This window comes from Nuphar pumila, chromosome 9 (genome assembly GCF_984573655.1).
Source record: "Nuphar pumila chromosome 9, dmNupPumi1.hap1.1, whole genome shotgun sequence".
NCBI lineage: Eukaryota > Viridiplantae > Streptophyta > Magnoliopsida > Nymphaeales > Nymphaeaceae > Nuphar > Nuphar pumila.
Window position 1 is genome coordinate 22,141,804 of NC_143257.1, and position 20,690 is coordinate 22,162,493.

The 20,690-nt window shown below is 35.8% G+C and overlaps 1 protein-coding gene across 1 annotated transcript in view; it reads left to right on the top strand.

Moving 5' to 3' along the window:
• LOC149828488 (putative mitochondrial-processing peptidase subunit beta, mitochondrial) overlaps window positions 1-20,690 on the top strand; it is a 124,220-nt gene that overhangs the window by 11,571 nt on the left and 91,959 nt on the right. Inside the window, exons 4-6 of the mRNA XM_090017064.1 lie at window positions 6,297-6,434; window positions 6,543-6,694; window positions 6,862-6,973. Coding sequence (XP_089873190.1) covers window positions 6,297-6,434; window positions 6,543-6,694; window positions 6,862-6,973 — 402 coding nt within the window. The remainder of the gene's footprint in view (window positions 1-6,296; window positions 6,435-6,542; window positions 6,695-6,861; window positions 6,974-20,690) is intronic.

Sequence of the window (20,690 nt, forward strand, 5' to 3'; positions counted from 1 at the left end):
AATTGTCGTATCAATTTGTAATATATTATGCTCAATTGTTGTATATCAATTTGTAAGATATTTTGTATTTTTTAGTATCCATTTTTATGATATTTGTAGTATGATTTCTATTGTAGAGTTAAAACAAAGAATTATAACATTACAATAAAGAATTATCGATTTACAACAAAGAATTATAGAATTACAGCATAGAATTATCGATTTACAACGAAGAATTATAGAATGCTAAATATTACAATGATTTACACTAATGAAAGTTAAATGCTACAACTATTTTGTAGTTGAAGAATCCACATGCGATTCCTGTGTTGTGTTGCTCACTTTTGAATTGAACCGAGTCTGTCATGAAACAGAAAAATATCAGACACTATATTAAGTTCAACAAGAAATGTAAACATCCTCTCAAAATTATTACATATCAAAAGACTTGTCAAACTCATGCCATCATTCCACTCAAACAGGTCGGGAGGATTGTAGGTTCCAACGTTGTAGTGCACATCTATAGGGTATTGTTGCATGTTGAAAATTACACAAGTTAGATATTGATAAGTTACATGTAATATAATTTACATTAGAAGCAATATACTGTATTACATACCTATTCATGTGAAGGGCTTGGTTGCTTAGGGTTTGGTTATTTCTTAGACATTTTCTTGCCAACCAATTCTGGTGCACCCTTTGTCCTCCGACGACTGCGATCAGTGGCAGGTTTCCTTTTGATACCCTTCGTTAGGTGAATATTTTCATCATAATCTAGAACGTTTACTCTTGACTTGTCGAAGATGATGTTTACACTTCAACGCAACTTCTGATAAGGGTCAACGAAAGCGTGATTTTCACCTATGTTGTTCGATCCTGTTTTCTTATATTGGTCTTCATAAGCTGCAACAGACTCATGGTGAATTAACTGCACTTTTTCATGTAATTCCCTTGACACTTTTCTCATACATACATAGGCTTCTTCATTTTTCGATGCCAAATCTGCAACATGCATAAGTGACCTACATAGTTGTTAGTAATGGGAGGCTATGTGGCACTTCTCATTAATACTAAATGGAGTAACATTATTTGTATCCAGCAGTTCAATCTTTTCGTGTCTCGTCCATCTTCGCATTATATATAACTTAGGTAATTCTTGTATCTTCTCTTGATTAAGTGTCTTTAATGCATGATGACATAAAATACCTTTGAATTCAAACATTTTGCATGTACAATCAATTGTTCTGTTGTCAACATTATACGTAACATGTGCTTCTTTTCTTTTTGGATGCTCTTCGCCCTCCCATACAACATGGTATTTGTGCATATTTTTATATTGCATACGTCATTCTATGTTGCAATTTATGACCTGTATAACCTCTTTCTTAATCCATTCAAATACAGTTAGTGTATACAGATCTGCAGGTCGCGTCAATATTTTCATGCCCAGAGTTACAGAGTGGGTGTTAAAGCATTTCACATCTTGTTCAAGCTCATTCTGTCTAAGACCGTCTACAAATAATTTATATTGTTCCATGAAGTGAAACATTGTTAAACATGAATACAAGGTTTTTTTTAGTGTGGCATGCATGAATTCAGCTCTTTGTGTACTTATCATACTTACACAAAGGTATTGTCTTTCATATGCCAATACTCACTTCATTTTGTCTGCATATAAATATTGTAACCACACAGTCTTCAAGATCGTACATCTGAATCATTTGCTCTCAATCAGACATAAAGGTGACCTCGTCTATGCTCTCGAGTACACACTTTCTAAACTTTTTATCAAACCATGTCATCTGATTAAAAATGTGTCATATGTTCTTTGCTGCATTTTGAAAGATATGCCACAAACATAGGCGATGATGTGCATATGGACATACATGTTATAAATGGTTGTTATAAAAAATGCAATATAAAAAACAGTATAGAACTCCAAATTCTGAGTTCATTTCAAAAACTGCCAAAAATAATCCATTTCGTCCAGAATTTTTCTGAGAGACCATTTTGCCCCTTTAATCTTCAAAATGAATTTCAAAATCACTCTAGGCTCATTCTAAGGTGGCGCCACCATGAATTTTATTTCTTTTCATTGAAAAAGAAAAAAATTAATATATTTCTTTTACTCTCTTTTCATTTTTTTTATTTTTTTTTTATTTCATTTTTTTTAGAGAGGTGGGACCCACGAGGGGGTAGACCAGCCCTCTCTTCTCTTTCCTTTTCTTCTCCCCATTTTTTTTCCTTTCTCCTTTTTCCCTCCTCTTTTTCTTTCCCTACTTCTTTTTTTCTTCTTTCTTCTTTTCTTTCTTTCTTCCTTTTCTTCACCTTCTTTCTTTCTTTCTTTTTCTTCTTTCCTTCCTCCTTTCTTTCTTCTTCCACTGGGTTGACCAACACCCTTCCCTCCTTTTTCTTTTCTTCTTCTTTCTTCCCTCTCTTCCTTCTTTCTTTCCTTTTCCCTTTTCTTCCCTCTTTCCTTTCTTCTTTTCCCTCTATTTCTTCATTTCCCTCTTGGGTCCAACCCACACCATAAGGTGTGGACCCTTCCTATTCTCTAAAAAAAAAACACACGGCTCATCCCCTCCAGCTCTCTTTTTTTTCCTCTTATTCACTCTCTCTCTCCCCTCTCTCTCTTGATCCCTCTTTGGATCCAGCCACCAAGACCCATCTTGGTCTCTCACCTTTCATCAAGGCAGCAAAGGGAGCAACAACTTTCCACCACCTTCAGCCGGTCTACCCACCTTCAGTCGATCCACCATTGCAGCAACCACCTCCTTCTCCAAGCCACCCACTCCAACAGCAACCCTCCTCACAAGGCGCAACCACTTCTTCCAAGGACTCCATCCAGCCTTCACCACCTTTATTGGTTCAGCACCATAGTACCATCACCTTCAAGTCCCCTTGGTGTAACTCCAATCGGTGATCACTTGCTTCAGCCAGTGCAACAATAAGCATCCAGCTTATTCCAAAGGAGCCCACACCTCCATTGCTGCTACTTCTCCATTGTCTGCAGTCGAACCCACAAGGAGATCCTCTTTAGTCATTGCATGTGTAAATACTCTGAACAACCACTCAAAGGTTTCCTTGGTCTAGTCATGCAAAAAAGCGTTGTCTAATATGCAACTCTATGAGTGATGGTTCACTCCGACAAACTGTGCAAATGGCCATTGTTCCATATTAATCTTCATTGTCGTATCAAAAACAAGTATATCATTGAAGCATTCATAATCTACTATTGACTTTGAATCTACCCAAAACATATTCACAACATACCCATCTTCATTCAGTTGCATTGCACTAAAGAAACCAGGGTCATTGCTTGAATTCTTCTGTAGGTAATCAACCAAAGAACATATTCCTCCATTATTCATGTTGTCTGACCTCTTCCTTCTCAAGTGGTTTCTTAGATCCACAGGTGTGAATGGTACATTCTCGTGATCACCATCTATGTGCACACACAAATTGTATGTCTTCCTTGGTGCAATGTCGGTGCTATCAGCTATTTCAGCAATTGCAGCATGCACTTCAGTTACTTTATGATGTGACCTTAACATAGGAGTCATAAATGAAACGGTTAATTCATGGTTATGATCATTGATTAAAGTATGAACTACATATTTCTCATTCGGAAGTCTTCTTAACACCATTCTTGTTGGACAACCACATCTTGAATCCGACTTGCTCCTTGTTGGATTTTCAATTGACTTCTTCCAACCTTGCTTAGAACAAACATATACCTTTCTCACCACGACACTCTGTGCATTTTTTGCCCAAAAATACCTTCTAACACACAAGCCAAGTTTTAAGGCATAATCATTGTAAAATTTTTATGCAGCTTCCTCATTATTAAATTGCATTCCCTCTACGAGAATAGAGTCAAGTGTACTATCATGTAGACTTGAGGTGCTTGTACATTTGTCAAGTGCACTGTCATGATCGTCTACCTCTTTATCGAATTAAATTTCGTCTGTTGGAATATTCAAGTCAAGAGTGAATCCAATGCCTACACATTTCTTATCATGTGCATCATTAGTGAACATATTCACTTCTTCAGGTGCGTTGATAGTACGAATGTTTATTGCTTCATGACTTTCCAATGATTGATATACACCATCTTCACTGCAACTAGTAGATATGCTCAACACAGTCATAAGCAAAATATCAATTTGCGTTACATCATCTTCACTGCAACTACGATTTATTCAGGATGCATATAACAACGGCTACCGATTAGTTAAGCAAGCCAAATAAACGATTGAATGAATTGCAATATCAAAGCAACAACATACTAACTCACAAATCGATAATAACAAACAAAACCATATCTCACTAATCAACACTAGAAAACACATAATATCTTACAAATTGATATACGACAATTCAGCATAATATATTATAAATTGGTATATGACAATTCAACATAATATCCTATAAATTAATATACGATAATTCAGCATAATATATTACAAATCGATATTAACAACCAAAACAATATCTCACAAATCTATACTAGAAAATACGTAATATCTTACAAATCGATATACGGCAATTCAGAATAATATATTATAAATCGATAATAACAAACAAAACAATATCTTACAAATCGACACTAGAAAACACATAATATCTTACAAATCGATATACGACAATTCAACATAATATCTTACAAATCAATATACAACAATTCAGCATAATATCTTACAAATCAATATTAACAACCAAAACAATATCTCACAAATCGATACTATAAAACACATAATATCTTACAAATCGATATACGGCAATTCAGCATAATATATTACAAATCGATATTAATGACCAAATCTGTAATGCCCCAAATATTTAACTCAAAAATTTTGGAATAATTTTTTTTTGTAAAACAATAGCGGAAATATTTTATTACTTCCTCAGTCAATTTATTTGGGTGGATTACAGGTGATAGCACTAACTCAATAACATTAGGCGAATTAAAACCTTGCCTAGGAATCTTAAAAGTTATAAATTACAAACTTAATGAATTTCTTAAAGTCAGAGTTCCTCAGGACATCCACAGAAGATATGGTCACATGACACTGTCCGCAGCGACGACCGCAATTGCCCGTATTTATCTGTTTCCTAAAAATAATAATTAAGAAGGGGTCAGACTACCCTGTTTGAGTAAGAAGCATAATATTTATATGAATGTGCACAGTGTCATGTGTACGAATATATGTGCAACACATTTATATAGAAATAACAAACATTTAAACAAGTTCAGAATGTACAGTTCACTAAATTCAAGCATTTCATGATCTATTGAATGAATCACATTTAGGTTCTCATATTTTTCATGTAAAGGAAAACATGTCTAAGCTAAGCATCACATGAGTGAATCACAATCATAATCTAACAAATGCAACATCAAGCATTGTGTGAATACTTGAAGACTTTAAGAAGTGTACTAACTTTATGTTTTCTCTTGTTAATTACCCTGTGGGTATGCATAGGCATTCGACATCGTAGCGAGCAAAAACCACATGGGAGTTTATTATGCTTTTTCAATTAATACCTCGTATGACTAGCCATACAGAGGTCCAAAGGGGACGGTTCGCGACCGAGAGAATACTCCCCAATGGTTAGAACTAGAATTAGGATGCACCCTGTAACTTCTGCAGAAGACTTGAATCTATCACCTAAGACGCATTGGTAGTCCTGAGCCCCTAACTCCGAGGACTGGGGACCGGGTGAGACGCCTCGCTCTCACAAAAAATGAAATTGTCTCACGAAGCTTATATCATCTACCCTCTCTAAGGTAGACCTTGGGTTCGGTAACATACACCATCTTTGAGGTGTACCCAAAGCCCTAGAAAACCAATAACATATATAATTTTCAGGTATACCCAGTATTTCGAGAAACCAGTAACATATACCGCCTTTCAGATATACCCAGAATCCCATATTTAGGTTATGTGTGCATATTTTTTTATTCTTATTTGTTTTTGGTGTGCAAGTCATTGCACCACAGGGGATTTCCAAAATCCCAACCAATACTCGGGGTGATCTCAGTGTATGCACCTTACCCAATCTAGTGTGCAGTAAGCACTAATACAACTTTTCAAAATTTTGGTTCAAACCCAAGCCAAGTACTTGTATATGCATCATCTTAGCTTTTACTTATGAGCTAGGGTGTACGTATAGTACCCCACTCATTTATGCCCCACGTAGCATATCACAAGTTCAATATTTCATAAGTGCACGTATGGCATTATAAGGGTTTTACAGAACCACGAACTTAATTTTGAATGTTTCATCTAAGAGGTTGAATATGTGAATTTTAGGTTGTATCTGCTGCTGGTGCTGTTAGACATGAGGATATGGTAGATGAAGTCAGTAAGCTGTTCACAAGACTATCCAATGATTCAACCACAGCGTCTATGCTTGTTGAAGAAAACCCTGCTGTTTTCACTGGTTCAGAGGTCATTTCATTACATCTTTCAACCTAAATGATGGTATGCAATCGTCTAGGATCTGTTTGGTTTTCCTAGTTCTTCTGTTGACTTGTCTGTTTGTACTTCTTCTTCCAGGTAAGGGTGGTGAATGATGACATGCCTTTTGCACATTTTGCCATTGCGTTTGAGGGGGCTTCATGGACTGATCCAAATTCCATACCTTTAATGGTCGTACAAAGTTTGCTGGGGTCTTGGAACCGAAGTGCAGGCATTGGCAACCTTTCTGGGTACACTTTCAACTTAAGTCAAAGTTTGACGCTGGACTTTATCATCTTCATTCTCATGCTTTCTACTAGTAGTGATTCATTTTCTTTTATTGCACTTGCTTGGTGAGCATATGCTTACCAATTCCAATCTTGATGTGTTGAAACAAAACATGTTTTTCATAAATCAGTAGATCAGAACTTGCTCGGAAGGTTGCGATGGGTGACCTGGCTGAGAGTATAATTTCCTTCAACACTAACTATCGTGATACTGGCTTATTTGGTGTCTATGCTACAGCTATGGTGAGCGCCTCTGTTATTTTAGAATTCCTTGTCGTTACATCTATATAATAAAACACTAACCTCATATTAACTTATTAGGCGCCTGTTTTGTGGCAGTTTTAAGCACCTTTCCACATATATATAAAGATGTGGATACCATTAGAACCAGAGACAATATCATTTTTTGGCAGTTATACACATATGGTTTCATATTTTATCGTCTTTTGTCTCCATAGTTCATTACTTGTATTAGTTATGTAATGTTCATTGTTATCTATGTCACATGGGTGCGGGTGCGACACGGGTGCGGCGCAATTTTAAAAATTTTGGACACGGGGACTCGGCTATATATATATTAAAAAATATATATAATAATATATCCTGTGTGCATATATGTGGATATTGTCCTCTAAAGTTTGGCACCAGCATGAGTGTTTTTATAAACTTTGCAAATTGTACTTTTGCCCTTGCAGAAAGGGGGTCCGGGGGCTCCCCCCGGCGCGGGTTCTGCTGCGCGGTCACCGGGAAGGGCACAGGGGGGGCCGTAGAAGGGCAGCGCCCCCCGGATTTTTTTCCCTAGGGCTTATGTTTGAGACTCGTGCTATATATATATATATTTTAAAAATATATAAAAAGATCATTTTTCTTTGCTTTTTACCCTAAAAATGGACAATTTTTGGACTCAGTCAACGTTGACCGAGTCCAAAAAAAGACAGACTCGGCCTGGACTCGTTGACCGAGTCCGACTCGGCGTTGACCGAGTCCGGGCCGTGTCCGAAGCCGCACCCGTGTCCGCACCCGTGTCGGGGCGTGTCGACTCGGGTGCGGCGCCTCCCTAGCTGAGTCCGTGTGACATAGATTGTTATATGTTTGTTATTTGTGCTAAGCTTACTTAAGTGACATTGTTGTAGTTATCCAAGTTGTGTTGACTTTCTCATGCCGCCTTATTGGGACCTCTTTTATTAATAAAAGAAAGAGTGTGCAACCTCCACATGGGACAAAAGATTGAGGATTTTGAGGCTTCATCATTGATACTAGCCGTCCATCCTCCCTGTCGTCCTCATCAAGGTAAGTCTACTCTTTCTTCCTTTTATTCCTTCTCTTCATTTCCTCTTCTTCTTATTTTCTTTATTTCTTTTGCTCTAAGAAATCATTCTTCTCTTTTATTCCCCTCTTTTGTCTCTAAATCATTATTCCTATTCTCAAACTAGTTTCCCTTAATTTCCCTTACCATTTATTTCCCATCTTTTAATGGTGGATGGTTAAAATCCCCAATTCCCTACTATGAATCCTAATGGATGAATTTCAACTAACAGCCCACCAAAGCTTAGTCTCAACATCACTCCTAATGATAGACTTATGGGTGTGCCAAGTCTCAATATTAACCCCTCTTTCCCAAATTTCCATTAAGTTGGATTATAGCAATTATTTTACTTGAGAGTTATTGTGCCACACATCAAGTTCTTTGGCGGGACTAGTTGACCCAGTCAGCACCGAAAAATAAAAAAGTACAGAATTTATAATGAATTGCTAAAATTAATGGCAAAGATGTATTCAACTTGATATTAATCAACAAGCTGATTATGTATAAATATAGCATGTGATAGAGCTAATGACTGAAAAATTGACACCACATGCTATATTTTACTCATGATTATCTTGTTGATTAGATTTTCTAGCATTCCCAACAGAAGGGAACCCCTTCTATTGTTGCCCTAATAAAAAAACTTGCAACCAGAGTAAAAATGAAATTTTACACTTTAAACATAGGGTATATGGAAGCAACACACACATATATACAAAAACATACATTCGTGTGTGTTGTGTGTGTATAGTATATATATACATAAAAAACATACATTCATGTGTGTATGTTTGCAAAAAAGTATATTTGTATTTATATAGATATGTGTCTATAAAAAAACACTAAAACACAATATCTATAACCTATGTCACCAGGGTACGGGTGCGGGTATAGGCAAGTACATGTACGGTTACAAGCACGGGTACAAGTATAGAAGGTATGACACAACAATTCCAAAAAATATGGGTATGGGGACACTACTATATATATTAAATATCACATAAATACAAAATAAATTCAAAACAAGCTGAATATAATCTAAATATATATGCTATACCTAACATATATATTATATACTAAAAATATAAAGTTATAAACTGAAAATATAATTATAAATTGAATACAAACCTGTATATACGGAGGGTAAAATCCCATGTCCAGGTGTCGATGCGTGACACGGAGACACGCGTGTCTGTAATGCCTCCAATTTATAACTCAATTTTTTAGAGTATTTTTTTTATGCAAGGCCTTATCTATGGTATTGCTCCAACCAAACTAAGCTCTAGGGAGTCAACTCGTGCGCAAGCGCTAGTGTTTAATAGCCCTTTAGAATCAAGTTCGAGAAAGAGACATCCAAGGGCAAGAACCTCTTATCAAGAAAACAGAAGAGCACGAAAAACGTGAAATTAAGAATTCTACAGATATCATATCAAACCAACAATTATTCAAATAAATTTCATAAATTTAAAAATCATCATTCACACAGAATTATATTAAAATATTCATAATAGGCCAGGTTCAGAACCAATAAGCCAATCTCAGAGTCCAGTGCCAAAAACCCCATAGCTGTTAATGTAAACATATATATATATATATATATATATATATATATATATATATATTTCTATCTCAGGGGAATTTGGTCTTTTCACATATAAATTCACAATAAGTGTGTATCTTTATTTAGTTTAATTTATTTTTTTGTGAATATTCTCAGCTTGAAGGGCTTTTTTGGGAATATTCCTATAGAGTCATTGGACCATACCCAATGGCTATATTTCTAGCCGTTGGGTAGATCCCAACGACTCTATGGAGCCCTCTTCATGGGTATATATAGGGGTGTGACCCCCTCTCTAATGTATCTTTCTCAAAGGTTTTTCCCTAATACAAGTTCATTCTTTATGTGCATTTCAGCCCTTAAGTGGCTTATTTCAATATTGCTTTTGTGTTGGACCCAAAAGTGGTCGTCTCTCATATTAGGTTTTGCTCATAAGTGGCTCATTGAAGAATCATATTGAATCGTGACATGGTATCAGAGCAAGATCAATTCCTTGGTGATATTTGGAGCTTCTTCAAGCATATTTAATTATTTGCGGAGATCAGGTCTTGCTTTGGGAAGCGTGCTGACCACTTATCTTGAAGAGTTATCTCTTTTTGAATGCATAGAAGGATCGTTGCACTAAAGGAAGCTGCAAATCGTTTCAAGTACACATTTATACTCTTTATTCTATTCTCTTACCTTGTGGCCGATAGGGAAGTTGTGACGGTAGTCCCAATAAAATTTGATGGAAAGAATTATAATTTATGGGCTACCGCCATCAAGAGGATCCTCGTTGGAAAGGGTCTATGGGAATATGTTGATAGCTCCGCAAATGAATCATAACTTACTCTCACAAGATCCATAAAAGAAAAGGATGAAACCATTAAAGAAATTTTTAAAGGAGATGAAAGAGTGAAGGCTCTTGTAAGCTATAAAAGACTTTGAAAGAATGAGAAATAGCTCATGTCATGGTTCTTTCTCTATTCATGAGAAGTTTGAGTAAAGATACTTGTGAGACTATTCTTGAGTTTGAGAGAGCCAATGAAGCATGACTTTTTATCAAACAAACTTACACTCAATGTGATGCTGCCTTTAGATGGGAACTTCAAGATAACATACATAATTGTAAATAAGGCAAAAAGAGTGTTAGAGAGTATTTTGGCTCATTAAAGAAACTATGGGATCAAATGGCCAAGTTGGAGCCAATTTGGGAGACTCCTAATAATGCTCAACTTAGAAATAAAAAATAAATAATGAGCAATTCTTTCTAATTTATGAGGGTATTAAGACCCGAATTTGAGCAAATGAGGAGTAATATTATTCATAGTAGGCAAGATGAGCTTCCTCTTATCCAAAAGGTTTTGGCTCAAGTGTGCATGGAAGAGACTAGGTTAAGGTCTCAAAATGAATCGAGAGAAACCAAAGATAATGTCTTGGTTGTTTAAAAATCGAGAGCCAACACTCATTCATACAAACTACAACACTTCTATAAGAATAATAACAACTATGAGAAAATTCGTATGTATGAAGGAAAAGGGAATGAAAAGAAAAAAAGCATTATTCTTTATCATAATTATGGAGAACCAGGGCATATGAAACCATATTATCCTGAATTTAAGTCAAAAGATGAAAGCTTGCTTCAGTTGGAACTTCATAAGCTCATCAAGAATCTTCAAGCAAATCTATTTCAAACATGTCTCTTTCTCAGCTCGTGAAAGCTTTGCAACCTCTTCTCAAAGGGCAATCCGTGACCGGTGCCACTGTCTCCACCTCTTCTCGCAAGCTGAGGTGCGATGCTCGCTGCCCGAAGGCCCCATTACAGATGCAGGGCCATTGCTTTGCAGTCAACTTGTTTGTGTTGCCCATGAAGGGGGCATATGTGGTATTGGAAATGCAGTGCCTCCAGTCGTTACGCAACGTAGAGTAGAATTTCAGAGACATGAAGATAGAGTTCCAGAATGCGAGAGAGAGGATCACTCTAGCCATAACACTCCGAGCACCTCCCGCCAAGACTGAGACATGCCAGATGACCTATGTTCTCAGGCAGGGAGATACACAATTATATTAGATTGTGGTTGACGATATCACAATAGAGGGTCAGACAAAGATGCACCCATAGTTGGATCATCAACCAAAATGCATCCTTCCACTGCCAGCTTCTCTAAATCATTGTTCGATAGATCCGCACCCATTGGAGATTGTGTCCCCTTTATGGTTCTTGTTGAGAATAGGTGGTTTTAAGTGAAGTTTTTCATATTAGATGTTATTTTGAAATTATGTTTTCACAATGGGCTTAGTTGTAATTATTCTTTTAAGCCTCTCTCTATTTAACATAGAGAGAGGCCCTAATAAGAGGTTAACGAGTTTTCTCACCCTGTGCAACCGTCTTTCTCTCTCTCTACCTAGGGTTCGGTGCATCTTTCCACATGGTATCAGAGCTACAGTCGATCGTGGGAGCGTGATCGATTGTGATAAAAACACAGTCGATCGTGGGAGCGTGAACGATCGTGATCAAACTACGATCCATCAAAAATATCTTTCAAATCAGGTTAGCGATTAATTTCTGTTTTTTTTTGGAAGATCTGATGACAGATCTGGGCGTGCTGCTGGTCGTGGATGCTTGTTGTTGCCGAGTTTTTTTCTTGCTGTGAGTTCCTACCGTGATTCTTTGTTTCCGAGCCTTATTTCATTCCCTGGTGCCGAATGTTTGCCTTGCCGTGACTCCTTAGTGCTGAGTCTTATTTCAGTCGTGATACCCTGATGAAGGTTTGCCTTGCCGTGACTTCTTGGTGCCGAGTCTTATCTCAGCCGTGACTCCCTGATGTTTGGGCCATGATTTTTTTTCTGTTTCGTGATTTCATGTCGTGACCTCCTGTTTTTGGGAGAAACAACAATCACACTCGTAGTGGTGTTGCTAGTGATTGAAAAATGACTGACTGTCAAGCTGTATATGTCTGGGGAGCAATCTCTGTTATGATTCAGGGTCTGCGTATGCAGAGGTATGTTGGTTGTGATTCGCTGATGTGCTGAAAAACAGGTTCTGCGTATGCAGAGTTTTGTTGGTCGTGATTCGTTTATGTGCTAAAAAAAAAACAGGTTCTGCGTATGCAGAGTTATGTTGGTCGTGATTCACTGATGTGCTGAAAAAAAATTTAAAACTATTTTTCATGTTTGTGGGCTGCTGTTCACTACTGTCGTGGAAACTGCATGCTAGATTTCCTGCTGTGCTGGGAAAGTTCTCGTGTTGTGGGCTGCTATTCCTTACTGTCGTGTTTTTTTTTTTTGTGTGAACAACTGTTGGTTGTCATATTGGTTGGTGTGTGAGTGTAACACACATTTTTTCCTGTGTTGATTGGAGTCTGTCCAGTTTTTTTGCTGAAGCAGAAGTATGGCTGAAACCTCGAAATGTTATTCCAAATTGGAAAATATTGGAGAGTATAAGGCATTTGCCAATCCCTTTTCGTATGGCTCGTCTGTAAGGTTAAAGGAAACTAACTATGCCAGGTGGTCCAGAACTTTTATGATGTCGGTATCTGGACATTGCAGAAAATATATCTTGTTGGAAGACGAACCCACTGAAAAAGTGGGAAAATATGTTACCTGGGATGAAGATAATGACATAGTTATGTCATGGATTATGAATAGTGTTGCGACAATGAAGCCATACATGATACTTCAAGTACAAGGTTTTGATGATGAGCAAGTGGAATCAACTGTATTTCAGCTGAGGCTATGAAGAAATTGAAGAATTCGATGAACAATCTTTGAAGACTAGTGTGCAAATGTTTAATTCATTAAAAAGTCTTAGATTCTTGTAAGAGCCTTACTTAGAGTGCATATTTAGGTTACATTTTACCTAAAAGTCTTTAGAAAAACTTTTCTAAAAGAACCCCTCATGAAAATCTTTTTATAAAACTCTTTTCTTAAATTTTTGTGTTTATTAGTCGACCAATAGACTTACCAGTCGACTAATCCTTTCGCGCCATATTTTCTAAAAAATCATTTTTGTCAAATTAGTCGACCGAAGGTTTTATCAGTCGACTTGACAGAATGTCTGTTTTCTGGAAAATTAGCAGCAGTCGACTAATGGTTTTATCAGTCGACTGAACATAACATGTGTTTTCTGAAAATTTAGCAGCAGTCGACTAATGCTTTTATCAGTCGATCGAATAGAATGTTTGTTTTTCAGAAGATTTTAGCAGCAGTCGACTGAAAGGTTTTTTAGTCTACTGATGATATTATCAGTCGACTAATTTTTCTCTAGTCGACTAAGTTTCAAAAGTTCAGATTTTCAAACGGCTCGATTGACAGATCAATCGACCGACGATAACTGTCAGTCTACTAATAACTAACTATTAGTCGACTAACTGATGTTCCAGTCGACTAATTTTGCTGTTTTTCTGAAACTTCAAAAAAAGGCGTGTCTTTTCATTTTTCAAACGTTTTGATTATTCAAAATGGACTGTTTTGACACCCTTTCATACTCTCAACGTATGGAATTTTTTAACTATAAATATGAGTGCATTTTACACTCAAATAAACAAGAATTCAATCGATTTAAATCATTTACTTCTTGCTTTTCACTCCTATTCATTCAAGTATTTGTTTTCTCAATCACTTGATATTTTCACTTCAGTTTTTCACTCAAATCCCTTTAAGAGATAGTGAATTCGTGAGTAGAGTATTTCAACAACCTCAAAAGCCAATTACATCTCATTTGCATTCAAAAGAAAGGCTCATAGGTTGTATTGTAAGTTGTTACTTATTTTCTGTAAAAAGGACTCCTTGGTTTAAAGGAGTTGTTTGCTTTCAGTAGGGGTGTTACTGAAAGTGGGACAGTTTTGGTCTGTGTGATCTTGTCGTTAACAAGGTTGATAGTGGAAATCTCAAGCGGGTTTTGCTTGGGGACTGGATGTAGGTCGGGATAGACCGAACCAGGATAAAATCTTGTGTTCTTTGTGTGATTGATTTTCAAATTGCAAAATTCTTTAATATTTCGCAGATTATTTTTAAAAGCACTATTCACCCCCCCTCTAGTGCTCGTTGCCTCGATCCTAGTTCACTTTCATTTGGTATCAGAGCAGGTTTGCTATTATTCTGATTTGATCATCATCTAGCATGACAACTACAACATCTCAGCACAAAGAAGGATGCTCCTCTGTTTGTCCTCTTCTCTTTGACGGAACAAACTATGGATACTGGAAAGTGAGAATGACAATATTCTTGCAATCCATGAATCTCGATATTTGGAGAGTTGTTTCAGATAATTTTCAAACTCCAACTGATTTCAGCCGATGGACCGATGAAGAAAAGAAGACTGCTTCACTTAATGCCAAGGCAATGAATGCATTATATTGTGTCGTTGACAAGGTAGAGTTCAATCGCATCTTCCAATGCTCTACAGCAAATGAAATCTGACATACTCTTCTCGTGACTCACGAAGGTACGTCAAAGGTAAATGAATCTAAAATTGCTTCTTTAGTTCATAAATTTGAATTGTTCAAAATGAAGCAAAATGAATCTATATCGGATATGGTAACTAGAATGACCGATATAACTAACACTTTGAAATCCTTTGGAAAAGAATATTCACAAGTGGATTTAGTCAGAAAGATCTTAAGGTGTTTAACTCATGAATGAGAGAGAAAAATCACTCCTATTGAAGAAACAAATGATCTTAACACTCTCACTCTTGAAGATTTAGTTGGTAACCTTATGGCATATGAAGTCCAACTTCAAGACAGACAAAAAGAAGAGCCCAAGAAGAAATCTCTTGCTTTTAAGGCTACTTCTGACTCAGAAAATTCAGAAGAAGATGAAGATGAAGATATTGCTCTCATCACAAGGCAATTCAGAAGATTCATCAAAAAGAGAAGATTTCAAAGAAAGGTAACGAAAGCAGATCCTTCCAATCCCAATGAAGTCAAGTGCTTTAACTGCAAAAAGACAGGACATATCAAGAAAGATTGTCCTCTTCTCAAAATCAAGCCCAAGGACCAATTCAAGAAGAAAAAGGCATTTTAAGCATGTTGGGATGATAGTGACTCCTCTTCCGATGAAGAATCAAATGAAGAAGTTGCTAACATGTGTTTTGTAGCACAAGAAGATTCGATAAGTCAATTTGACTATGATGATTTGTTAGAAGCATTCAATGATTTATATGCTAAATTTAAGAGTCTAAGTTCTAAAAATAAAGAGTTAAAAACTGAAAATTTAACTCTTGACTCTCAAAATAAAGTGTTACTTCAAGAGATAGAAGATCTTAAGAAAGAAAAACTCTTGCCAAGCATTTGAGATAAAAGAAATTGGAGTTAGAACCAATCTCTTACAAAAAGAAATATCTAGTCTAAAAAAAATATCAAATGATCTTCTTTTCATAGTGACCAAATTCACAAATGGTCAAGAGAATCTAGAAAAACTTCTTGGTTCTCAAAGATGCTCGGTTAATAAAACCAGATTGGGATATAGCTTTTTTGATACTCAAAATAGACCAAACTATGTGGTGAAAAATCAAAGACATTATTCTCAACCATTTGTTCATAGAACTAAACCTTCTAGTTCTAATAGAAATGCATCTAATCATGGAAACTATAATGCTTATAAGTCTAAACATGATTATTCTAGACATGATAAACTCTTTTATAGAAAGAATATTTATTATCAAAGGAAACCAAAATCCAAATGGATATGGGTTCCTAAGACTAACTCTCATGGACCCAAAAATAGAAAGGGGTCAAATGCTCTGTTTTCTAATTTTGTTGTAGGTACACAATATAAGGAGCAAATGGATATTGGACAACGGTTGTTCCAAACATATGACTGGAAGGCTGAAGTTATTTTCCACCCTTCAAAATAAGGATGGAGGAACCGTCACCTGTGGTGACAATAACAAGGGAAAAGTAATAGGTATTGGTAATATTGGTAATCCAAAATTTCCCTTGATTCTTTTAGTAGATGGTTTAATGCATAATTTATTATCTATTAGTCAATTATGTGATAAAGGTTTTCATGTTTCTTTTGAAAATGATTTATGCTTAATTTCTGATTTTCAATCTAAAAAGATCATTTTTAAAGGTAAAAGAAGGAACAATGTGTATGAACTATATCTAGATGAATTACCCACTTTTAATAAAAAATGTCTTATTGTTTCAAATGAAATTCAATGGTTATGGCACAAGAGACTTGGACATGTTAACTTTAAAATTATTTCAAAGTTATCCAAGAATGATCTTGTAAGAGGCCTACCTAGAATACCATATAAGAAAGATCACTTATGTGATGCTTGCCAAAGGGATAAACAAATCAAGAGTTCTTTTAAAGCAAAAGATATAGTTTCATCAAAACGTCCTCTTGAACTTTTACATTTAGATCTATTTGGACCATCTAGAATTCAAAGTTTGAATGGTAGCAAGTATGCTTTTGTTATAGTAGATGATTATTCTTGGTTTACATGGGTGATTTTTCTAAAAAGCAAAAATGATGCTTTTTCGGAATTTTCTAAACTTTGTAAAGGAATTACAAATGAAAAATCTACATCTATAATTAAAATTCGTAGTGATCATGGTGGTGAATTTGAAAATGAATCTTTTCTAAAGTTTTGTGATTTACATGTTATATCTCACAACTTTGCTTTTCCTAGAGCGGCTTCACAAAATGGAGTTGTTGAAAGAAAGAATAGAACTTTGCAAGAATGTGCTAGAACCATGCTTCAAGATAAAAATTTACCAAAATACTTTTGGGCTGAAGCAATAAATACAACATGTTATGTTTTGAACCGTGTTCTTATTAGACCAATTTTACATAAAACATGTTTTGAATTGTATTATGATCGTATACCAAAGATCTCATATTTCAAAATTTTGGGTAGTAAATGTTTCTTGTTAAATACCAAAGATAATCTTGATAAGTTTGATTCAAAATCAGATGAATCAATATTTTTTGGATATTCTTCTAGAAGTAAAGCTTATCGTATTTTCAACAAAAGAACATCTTGTCTTGAAGAATCTTTACATGCTGCATTTGATGAGAATTGTGAGCAGATTATACCTCTAAGCGAAGGAGAAGAAGTAATACTTCAAGAAGAACCCTTGATAGAGAGTACTTCTCAAGAAAATATTCCTCTTCAACCGGTTTGGAAAGAAATTTCTAATCATCCACATGAACAAGTTATTGGTGAAATAAAGAGTGGTGTCCAAACTAGAAAGCAATTAGAAAAATATATTGCAAATGTTGCTTTCATATCTAAATTAGAACCAAAGAATATCAATGAGGCTTGTGATGATGAATTTTGGCTTTTGGCCATGTCTGAAGAACTTAACCAATTTACTAGGAATGATGTTTGAGATCTAGTTGATAGACCAAAGGATCATCCAGTAATTGGAACAAGATGGGTCTTCCGAAATAAGCTGGACGAAAATGGTGAAGTCATTCGTAACAAAGCAAGGCTAGTAGCACAAGGCTATAATCAAGAAGAAGGCATAGATTTTGATGAAACCTATGCACCAGTGGCTCAATTAGAGTCAATTCGAATGATGCTTGCTTTTGCTAGTTACATGAACTTCAAGTTATATCAAATTGATGTTAAGAGTGCATTCTTAAATGGACACATCAATGAAGAAGTTTATGTAGAGCAACCTCTAGGCTTTGAAAATGAGAAATATCCAGAAAAAGTCTACAAATTGAAAAGAGCTTTGTATGGGCGTGGTATGAAAGACTACGAAATTTTCTAGAACAATCTGGTTTTTCCATTGGTCGGGTAAACTCACTTTATTTATTAAAAATCTTAATTCAGATATTCTTATTGTGCAAATTTATGTTGATGACATAATATTTGGTTCTACTAATGATTCTCTTTGTAAAAAATTTGCTAAAGCTATGCAGGAAGAGTTTGAAATGAGCTTGATGGGCGAATTAAACTACTTCCTTGGACTTCAAATAAAGCAAACTGAAGAAGAAATCTTCATCAATCAGGCTAAGTATACAAAAGAACTTCTCAAGAGATTTGGGATGGACTCATCGAAATAAAGAATGAATCCTATGAGTACAACTACTTCTCTTGATAAAGATGAAAATGGTAAAAGTGTAGATACTAAGCTCTACAGAGGTATGATCGGATCTCTATTATACTTAACTGCTAGTCGACCTGATATTATGTTTAGTGTTTGTATGTGTGCAAGATTTCAAGCTAATCCAAAGGAATCTCATTTAACTGCCGTAAAACAAATTCTTCGTTATTTGAAAGATACTTCAGATTTCGGTTTGTTTTACCCAAAATCATTTTCCTTTGATTTAGTTTCATATAGTGATGCAGATTTTTCTGGAAGTAAATCTGATCGCAAGAGCACTAGTGAAACTTGTCATTTCTTAGGAAATTCTTTAGTCTCTTGGTTTAGTAAAGAGCAAAATTCAGTGTCACTCTCAACAACTGAAGCAGAATATATAGCGGCTAGTTTAGCATGTTCACAAGTACTATGGATGAAACAAACCTTAAAAGATTTTGGTTTGAATTACTCCACAACAACTATTTATTGTGATAACATTAGTGCTATAAATCTTTCGAAAAATCCTGTTCAGCACTAAAAAACTAAGCATATTGAAGTTAGACATCATTTCTTAAGAGATCATGTGTTAAAAGGAGATATTTCGTTAAATTTTATTTCCACTAAAGAACAACATGCCGATATCTTCACTAAACCTCTTAAAAATGAAGATTTTATGAGAATTAGGAGAGAACTAGGTATTTGCTCGTTTTTAGATTTATAAAAATGCTAATTTTTGAATAATATCTCAAAATCGCACTATATTAGTCGACCGATAAAAATTTAGTCGAGTGATGCTTTAAAATTTTTAGAATGTATCGCACCATATTAGTCGACCGATATATTTCTAGTCGACTGATGTTTTTAGAATGAGTCGCACATTCTTAGTCGACTGATAAAGTTTTAGTCGACTAAATTTTTTTTTTTAAAAAAAATTTAAATGAAGGGACTCGATACCCCTTGGTTTTTTTTAACACCCGTTTTTTTTTTTAAATAGACATCGTTTCATTTTCACACCTTTTCGTTTTTATTTTAAAGGAACGAAACCCTTAAAACGAAAACCCCTTTTTGGTCTCTTTCCTCTCTCTCTTCTGAAAAACCCTCGGAGTGCCGTTAGATCTTCGCTGGGATTTTCTTGCCGTGACAAGGAGACGCTGGAATCTTCTGCCCGTGATCTTGAAACGCCGGAATCCTCTTGCAGTAACTGGCGCATCTTCAAAACACGCTGAAACACTCTTGCCGTGACGGTGTATCTTCAGCCATTGCCGGAATCCCCTTGTGGCAGCCTTCACACTCGCCGTCAGCCACCGTATCTTCCTTCGTTTGTGAACGCCGGACAACATTTTCCCCTTGCCGGACGTCATTTGGAAGCCGACATTTTTTTTGGTAAATCTGTTTTTAATCATGCCTCGTACGAAGTCTGCATCTGCAAAAGGTTTAGGTTCTCCTCCTCCTACACCTTCTTCAAGACATGGATTTTCTCTCAGATTACTCTGAAATCCTCTTTTATATGATACTTTTGGATCGATTTCTGCACTACCTATTTTACCAAGCCGAAACGTACTGTTTCACCTGTTTTCTCGTTACAAAATAAGAGAATTATTTCCAGGAATTTCACATCTTTTTGATGTCTGTGCAAATACCCTTCATTATCCTTTTCTGATTCACTTATTTTATACGAATTTACAAATTAATCATGAAATTTGAGTTCTTTCTTCTCTTGTTCGTGATGTTGAAATCGAGTTTGATTTTAAACTGCTTGGAGAAATTCTAGAAATTACACCTTCAGACACTCTTTTCAACACTGTTGAACTAAATGATGAAAGAATTTTTGAACAAATTCTTCTTCCAGGTGCACCTCACTGCCCTCTTTTCAAAAATACTAATCTTCAAACTCGTGCACGCATTGCTGGACGAATCCTTGCCCACAATGTTCTACCTAAAACTGGTTCTTTTGATTACTATTCCACAGATCTATCTGCGACTCTTTATGTTTTATTTGGAAATATTTCTGTAAATTGGGCCAATGTGTATTTTACAAATTTATGGAAGCAAAAACCATTTCTTCCTTATGGA